At 33.9% G+C, this 8,750-nt stretch overlaps 1 protein-coding gene across 2 annotated transcripts; it reads left to right on the top strand.

The window, feature by feature from the left end:
• Positions 3,078–6,359, top strand: LOC107609553 (uncharacterized protein At1g65710). Of its 2 annotated transcripts, none has more exons than XM_021107436.1 (2): positions 3,078–5,015; positions 5,241–6,359. In XM_021107436.1, exons 1-2 carry the CDS (start codon positions 3,645–3,647, stop codon positions 6,135–6,137), a joined length of 2,268 nt encoding a protein of 755 aa, XP_020963095.1. In that variant the 5' UTR covers positions 3,078–3,644; the 3' UTR covers positions 6,138–6,359. The 2 variants fall into 2 exon arrangements, with proteins under 2 accessions (XP_020963095.1, XP_016167039.1); XM_016311553.2 differs by having other exon boundaries at positions 3,084–5,015; positions 5,259–6,359.

Here is an 8,750-nt window from a genome sequence, read left to right as displayed (position 1 = left end):
GACTTAGTGTTTGAAAAAAATTATATAACAAACTGCATGTTAAACTTAAACAATTAACTATATTACATCAGATTGATCTGATCTATTTCTATTTTTACTGGTAGACTAACTGATAATAATAAAAAAAATTAGCATCTTATAAAAAAGCAACAAATATTATAAGTAACCAAAGTGTGATACTCCATTTCTTTTAAAATAATTATCGCTTTTATCTTTTAGATTTATTAAAAAATTAAATATTTAAACAACCTTTTATTAAAATACATTATTTTTTTTAATAACCTCAAAATATAAACGCAGTTATTTATTAGTTACACTCTTCACGGCCATGGTATATATATTTTCAATGTGTGCCTAAAAAGTAGAGTGGCATAAGTGAGATTGTGAGAAATAGAGAAGCTAGGTGTGTAAGAGTTGAAAAGCGAAATAATTAATAATTAAATTTGGATATAAAAATAATTTGTTCAACTAATATTTATCTAAACTTAATTAGTGAATGTGTTAACTGTTAAGTTTTTAAATTAAATTATTAAAAAAATTATTATTTATCCATACAAATTTTAAATATTGATAAATCTATCCATGAAACAATAAAATTAAAGTTATACTTGTGAGAGATCGGCTCCATACGATAAAATTATCCAAAATTTTCAAATTACCTTTCTTAACAACCTAACCCATCATAATTCCTAATTCTTTATGGCTTTACCACCACTAAAATTCTTCTTCTCCAAATCTCATCCACATCTACCACAACCACCAATGCCACCTCATCATAATCACCACTACCGTCGCTTCCTTCTCTTTACCACCACCATCCTCCCTTTTTCTTCAATGATAAAACCTTGGCTTCTCTAAAAAATTCATCCTCAGGGACAAAGAAATCAAAGAAAAAGCAACTCCAGCACACAAAACCTCCTCTAATACCACGACAGAGGCAGCAATAGAGTGACGACAGTCGTGACTTGGCAGTAGCGATTATGACAACTTTTAGCAAACAGTGACAACAAAGAACGGTGATGAAGCGGCCTAATAACAGTAAAGACAGTGCCTCCAGTGGCGAGCTCTGTTGACGGTGACAGTAGGCGCTTGACGGTGACGGAACAACTCCTCTTTCATCGCATCCCTCCTCTTTTTCTTTGGCTAACTCGGGCTCTCCCTCTCTGTATTCTGTATACCTCCAGCTACGACGGTGAGGGCAAAATCCTCCAATGACGACAGCTCTGACAGTAGCGACAGCGAGGGAAGCTCCGACAGCGACAACACAACATTTCCTTCCTCTCCTCGCATTTTTCGTTCTTTCTCACCTTCTCTGTCTCAACCTTCTCTCTCACTCTTCCTCCCTTGCTCGATGACGACGATGATGGTCGCTCACTCGTTCCTAGCCCTGCCAGCACCGCCATTTCTTTCTCTCCTAGTTTTTGATAACTTTATGGAATTAATTGTGTTTTGTGGGTAATTTTTTAGGATTTGAATAGTTTTGTGATAAGAAGCTTATATTTCATGAGTACAATTTCAATTTCGATGTTTTACAGGTAGATTTATAAGTATTTAAAACTTTCATGAGTAAAAATAGTAATTTACTTAAAAAAAAAACACTTGTAAAAATTTGGTATTAACATGATCTCCATAGAAACTTGTAAAGGAATGATAGGCACATGATCCTCAATTATAAACCTCAGGTTTGTGAAAAGTCTGGAAGCAACAACAACAACTCACTGAAAGGTGTAAAGCTAAAGCAAGTAGTCTATCTTATTCCGTCTCGTCTCATTAAAATAAAACAAGTTTAAAATACTAGTTTGTTGACGGACCGACGAGTTAGCCTAGCTAATCTAATTTAAAAAAGAGACGATTAATAAAATTTTTAGTTTAAAAAAATGATAATTAAAAATAGAAATATAATTTTGTAATAAAAACAAAAGTGGTAATTATTAATTTTTGTATATATTTTTGAAATACTAATGGAAAAACATTTGGCTCAATAAATTCCGCCAAAACCTACGAGTTTGGCAATACTAATTTGGTAAGTTCCAAATAATAACCTTGTTCATCTTTCTTAATGGATTTGGCTGGTTGATTAAATGAGTTTGAGCGGCTTTGCCACCCTTGCTCACCAAGCCCCTTAACATGCACATGATGTCAAAAAATATCGTAAATTCGTAATTGTATTGTATGCTCAAATCAGCATAAATCACCAATTTTACTTTCATTACAAAATTTAAACTAGATATTTTGGAGAATATTTTTTCGTATCTATTTATAGAAAACATATGAACACTTTCCCATTCCTAGGGATTATTTTCCCGGAAGCAAATCAGTTTGAACTTTGAACTTTGGAAGTACAAATTTTAATTTTGTGCAATGCAACTTCTCAAGATACTCCTAATCCATACCTACATGCAGTCCATGCTGCCAGATGAATATTCTAGTCTCCTATTGTAGTTTGACTGTCCTTTCCTTCATCTTAGTTTAGTTGCGGACTTATGGTTATGTCATGGAACATGCATCCAAATCAAGAGAAATAAAATAAAATTTCAGAGTAACGTGCTTGCAACACTAAATTCTTTTCATATGAGTAAGTATAAACATTCTCGTCCACGTCTATGGCTTAAATATTCCATTGAAAATACCAAGGAGAATCCAAACGAATATAGCCGTTACCCATCTTTTTGTTTAACCAATATCCAGACCTGTGGTAACTTTTAAATTAACCTTTTGTGGATCTAATCAAGTTCAACGGTTGCACAAATTTTAGGGCAAATTTGAATCCTGGCAGAAGAGAACAAGGACAGATATACAGAAAATGACACATTGGAGATACATAAATGTTTTGGTGTAATTAGTTTCACTGTTAAATTGTTAAATAAAACACAAAATAGTACATCTTGTACAAATGTTAATCTCAAATTTTACCCAAAAAAATAAACTCAATATACATAGATAATGAACAAAAATATTCTATATACACTAAAAATTAGTCACTATATAATTGTATATATTTGAATAATTAAACTTAATTATAGTAATACAGTAAGTTTTTTTTATAAAATACCAAATATATATCTCTCTACGCAATAATTATTTTTGTATATATAACATAATTCTACAGGGAATATAAATAACTCACTTGTTTTGTCTCCACATACGGCGAGAAATTCACATTATTTTTGCATAAATAATGGTTGGAGTATTTCAAAAAGGGTCATGAAATTTTAGTTAGTGCTGCTGTAGGGTCAACAGGGTCAGACAACAACCACAACTAGATCCCCATCCAACGGATCTTATTAAGCTTTAGCTTGAACTATTGAAGAGAAGCCCGCCCTCTTCGCCAAAATTTGAATTCTGTTCCCCCTTTCTCTATCTCTCTCATTAACTCTGAAAGTAACAATTTTTTTTCTAATAAAAAATGTTTCTTGGGTAACGTTCTACTTCTTCTGCTCTTTTATCATAGTTGAAATTCAAATATCCTTCACCCCCTTTTTCTCTCTTGCTTCACCTTTCTTTTCTCTCTATTAGTTAATTAAAATCTTTGATTCAAATCCCTTTTCAATTTCTTCAACATCCTTGCCCATTTCATTTGCTTCCCTTTTTATTTTCCCACTCCTTTTTTGGTTTATTGTTTTTAGGCAATACTGCAAAGTCCCATGGGTGCATGTTTGAGCAAGAAGAAAGGGTCAACTACTTCTCCAGGTGCAACTTTTCAGGTTCCTTCTAAGTTAAAGGATTCTGAAAATGGTGGTGTCACCGCCACCCTATCCAAACCCACCAACCCAGAAATGAACCTCAATAATGAGAAGAACACAGTGCAAGAGAAACATGACACAGTAGTGGTAGCAGCAGCGCATGAAGGTGAAAACCAAGTGAAAAAAGAGATTTTTATCATTAAGCACAGGAAGAGCCACGATGAAAGGAGCTCCAAGATTCAACCTTGCACTGCTCAGCAGAACCTGTCAGCATATTCAAATGATGGGTCATCCTCAGAATCTGCCGAATCAATGGGAAACAACAAGAACAAAATTGCACCTTCTACACCAAACATTGCTGCTAGTGGTGTGAGGACCTCAAGCTGCACAAAAGAAGAGGTGGATGCAATTCTGATCCAGTGTGGGAGGCTCAGCAGAAGCTCTTCTGGTAGAGCTGCCTCTTCTTCTGGTGGGAGAAAGTACTCAGGCTCAAAGAGAAGCTTTGATTTTGATCACTGTGACAATGATGCTAATTCCAATGATGATGACCAAAGGAGGGGCAATGCTACTACAACTGACAACAGTGATTTGTGTGAGGAATATGATGGGGTAGCCACCGGGAACCGCCACCGTGCCCAACACCGCCAGCGCAACCGCCAGTCACCAAGGCCTTCTCCAAGGAGAAGGACCCCAAGCAGGGAACGGGACCAGCAGCAGAATCAAAGGTCCAGCAGCAGGGAGAGGAGGGTGAGTAGATCTCCTGGAAGAAGGTCATCAGAGACAACAAACGGTGCCAATGGCAATGGAAGCAACAATGGAAATGGCAACCACAATAATGTAGGTTCTACTAGGCCTGGGAAGTTGGTGTCCGTTCCTGCCACTGTTACATCACTGGTCATGGATAAGAGTAACAATGGAATTGGTGGAGGAGAATCTGCAGCCGCTACAGGTGTCAAAAGGATAACTGTTAAGAGAAATGTTGGTGAATGTGGTGTGGCTGGTTCAAGGGGTGCAGCATCACCACGGTCTCAGTCTCCCGCAAGAGCACAATCTCCCGCAAGAGCACAATCTCCCGCAAGAGCACTCTCTCCTGCAAGAGCACACTCTCCTGCAAGAGGAAACAATGGGAATGCAGGGAATCAGCAGCAACAACCTTCAATTAGCCGCAACAACTCGTCAAGGAAAACTGAACAGTCTCCTTATAGAAGGAATCCATTGAATGAGATTGATCCTAATTCCCTTTCTTATCCACAGTCAAATGCCAACAATAGCAGCAGCAGCAACAAGGTGCAAAACAGACCCAAGAAGGACGCTGAAGCAGAAGCTAATCAGGTATCAATTTAAATTGATCCACCATCCTGTATTCTTATCTATATCAGCCAGAAAGATTTGATTTTTTCTGTTTCAGTATTGTTATTTGAATCTAACATTTGCTGGACGTATTGTCGACATTTCAATGGTGGATAAAAATTTTACTCAAAATCACATTCTCTTTCTGTTTTGTCTTGTTGATGTGAAGAATGGATTAATGATATTCTATAATTTCCTAATATTCAGAATCCATGTTCATTGCAGAAAGGTGTTACTGCAAATTGCAAGGTGAAGGAGCAACAAGAGGAAGAGAGCAAGGGAATGGCATCAATGAACAATGACAATGTTGTGGTGAAGACAATGGTGCCATCAGGTGTTGCTGACAACATCAAACCCCAATCTCTAACAAGAAGCAGGTCTTCAAGAAGATCAAGGGACTTAGATCTCAACCCTGAAACACTAATTAACCCTGTACCACAGTCCTACACCTCCCTCCTCCTTGAAGACATCCAAAACTTCCACCAAAAGAACACAAACACAACACAGCCTTCCATTTCTCTCCCAGCTTGTCTCTCCAAAGCTTGCTCGATCCTCGAAGCTGTTGCCGATCTCAACTCCACCACAAGCCCAAACTTCTCTGCTGGTGCATTCTCTGAGGACAAGAAAACTCCATCACTAGGTGCGAATAACAGTAGCAACCATTATGCAAAGAAGAGGGTGGAGCCATTTGTGGAATCCGAGGTAGTTGTGAGTGATGATGTGATGGAACCAAGCTTGCACAAGTATGTGACAGTGAAGAGGGGTGGTTCAGTTTGTGGGGTAGTGGACATGGAAGACCAAGAATCTTCAGGTAGCAACAGCTTCATCACTCAAAGTGGCCAAATACAACAGCAAAATCAGTGGGGCATTTCATCAAACACATGGGAAGCAAACTCAGCTGATTCAACAGATTGTTGGAGCTCAAGGTTGATGGAAGGTAGTGATGCTGTGGCTGAAGCTAGAAAAGCATTGAACTGCAAGAAAAGAGAGTGTGATGATCATCAACATAGCAGCGGAATCGGGCGCGGAAGGCTTAGTGGTTCTTCCTCTTCTTCTTCTAAAGTTCTTCATCACCACAACAGTATACCTGTTGCATCAACATAACAGATGGAATTGTGGTGATTTCTTGTTTGTAACGTTGAATATGCTTCAACAGTTCATCTAGTTTGAAGTTGCATACTTTGCAACACTTTCTTGTTTTTCAATTTAAGGCTAATTCTCAATTATCTTTGTTCATTGAAGTGAAAACACTTGCTGTTATGATTGGATAAAACAGCTATTGTGTCATGGTTTAATTAATTACAATAATTTTCAAGTTTCTATTTCTGAATCATCTCAACTCAACTAATGATTTCTCATTACATAACATCGCTCTTACAAAATGCAAATACATATATTTTGGGGTAATGTATGCTTTTTGCTTTTAAAATTTGTTCAAATTTTTTAAAATATTTTTAAATTTTATTGTTTTAATTTTATCTTTAAAAACTTTTGTTTGCATTAAATAAATTTTCTGATAGTTAATTTTTTAAAAAATTTAGGACAAATTTAATAATAATTAATTATGTCTCCCAACTTAATAGTTATGACTCACATTGGTTCCTAATCTCATTTTTGTCACTGTCTCACAAAATCGTTAACGACATGCTGAAATGGACTAACGACTGCTACATTATACATTCTAGCGACTATTTGATGTGACAATTGAAATTTTTTTACTTTATTTTTTATTTTCAACTAAACACTTAAAACCCTAATATGAGTCACGGATACCTAAGTTAAAAAATCAAACTAAGTAAATTGAAACTTTAAAAATCAAATTAAAGCTCGAATATAACTTCAAAACAGAACTTTAACTTATGTAGTGCTTAATTTAAATGAAAATCAAATAAATCAAAATTCAACATAATTTTTAGTTTTTGGAAAGAAAATCTTTTGAGGAATTTAATAATATGTGATGAGGAACACCGAATAAATTATACAGAAACCAATTAAAACACAATATAAAAACATCTTTAAAAAAAGACGTTTTAGGCGTGTTTATCTGAGTGGCCTCCTTTCATGTATTATTATATATGCCTATTTTGTATGCTTTTAACATATAAAATAATTATGTTTAACTAATTCAAAACATAGTTAGAGTTTCACTAAAAATAAATTTTTGGAACATATATTAAATATATGATTATGTAAGTATTTCATAAGTTTTATAGTCTTATAACAATGAAAATGATGCAATAAATTAATTATCTAAAGTTTAACTTAAAATATTTTATAATAAAATACGTAAAAAAATTTATTTTATACGTTAAATACATATATAATTATGCTTATTATGTGTAATATACAAAAAAAAAGTGATTTACTCTCTAATTTTCAAAAAGTACTGAAGTAATTGTCCAATATAAAGTAGATATATTTTAGCTAAATTATTTAACATGATACAGATTTATATCTTAAATACTAATTTTATGCGAAAACATCTTCGTGTAAATGAGTAGCCATCTATCTTTGCATTATTATTTCATTAAACACTTGTATTATGAAAGAAAAAAAAATGTTATTGGTACACTAAAATTAATCATTAAAACCAGCTATTAATGTATTTGTGTATAAATATATGTGTGATTTAATTTATTTTTAATATATATTTATATTCTAATATATATTTTATATTGATAATTAATTTTAATGACTAATTTTAGTATACAGTTAGCACAATAATAGTATAATAGTATATAGAGATGTGATGCCATCAATGATATCACAAGGACCAATGTGAGCCACCAACACAGTGGAATTGAAAATTTGATAAACTCATCTATTAATTGTGTGTTAATTTGATTTAGTACTTGTGTGATACAATTAATTAATTAATTAATTAATTAATTGCGACGGCCATGACCAAGTCCCTGTGCCTGTATTAGAGGCGGAGAAAAGCACACGCATGAAGGAATCTTCTAAGGTGAAACCTTCTCTTAGTGTGAATGCAACGTTTTATATTTTTTTACTAGTAGTAAGCAAAATGTGGCGAAATACCTTGGTGAGAATTGAGATTTTAGCTTTTCGTCAAAGTAAATAAGGGAAAAATAAATGAATTCAGTGTCAGCATAATATGTTCTAGATATATACTGGTATATCATGGGGGATTTTATTCAAAATTCTTCACATAAAAGTTAATGGCGTGACATTTATTTATTTTAATTTGTTATGTTAAAACTGTTCTAGAAGCTCAAAAAATTATTGTCATGGAATAAGTTTCATTTTAATCCATGGATTTTTCTTTTTGTTTTAATCTTATAAGATGTGTAACTCAATAGACCAATTTCAAAAGATGAAAAAAAAAAGGAATTTGTTTGTTATGTATTGCACGCGTTTGTTTACCTACTTACCAAAGTTTGAGAGTTATGTACACGGTGTGGGTAAGCTAAGTTTATAGGATTGCATCTTAATTTTAAGAGATAATTAAAAAATAAGGGATCGGAATTAAGAGATTTATTTATGAAACATTTAATGATGTTCCGTTTCAAACTATATAAGATTGAGTGCACAACTTCTCAATTGACAGCGGCTTATAAACAAGGGAATTGGTGAATTGCTTCCAGTATATATAATATCTTTCAATCAAATAATTCAAATTGACTATTATTGCCTTTGCATTTACATTAGTTTTTCTGTGGGATGAAAACCGTTATTACACATTTTTTTTGGGTGTCT

The sequence above is a fragment of the Arachis ipaensis genome, chromosome B07 (assembly GCF_000816755.2).
Source record: "Arachis ipaensis cultivar K30076 chromosome B07, Araip1.1, whole genome shotgun sequence".
Classification (NCBI taxonomy): Eukaryota; Viridiplantae; Streptophyta; class Magnoliopsida; order Fabales; family Fabaceae; genus Arachis; species Arachis ipaensis.
The sequence above is the reverse complement of the archived record's forward strand: the minus strand, read 5'-3'. Positions and strand labels throughout refer to the sequence as shown.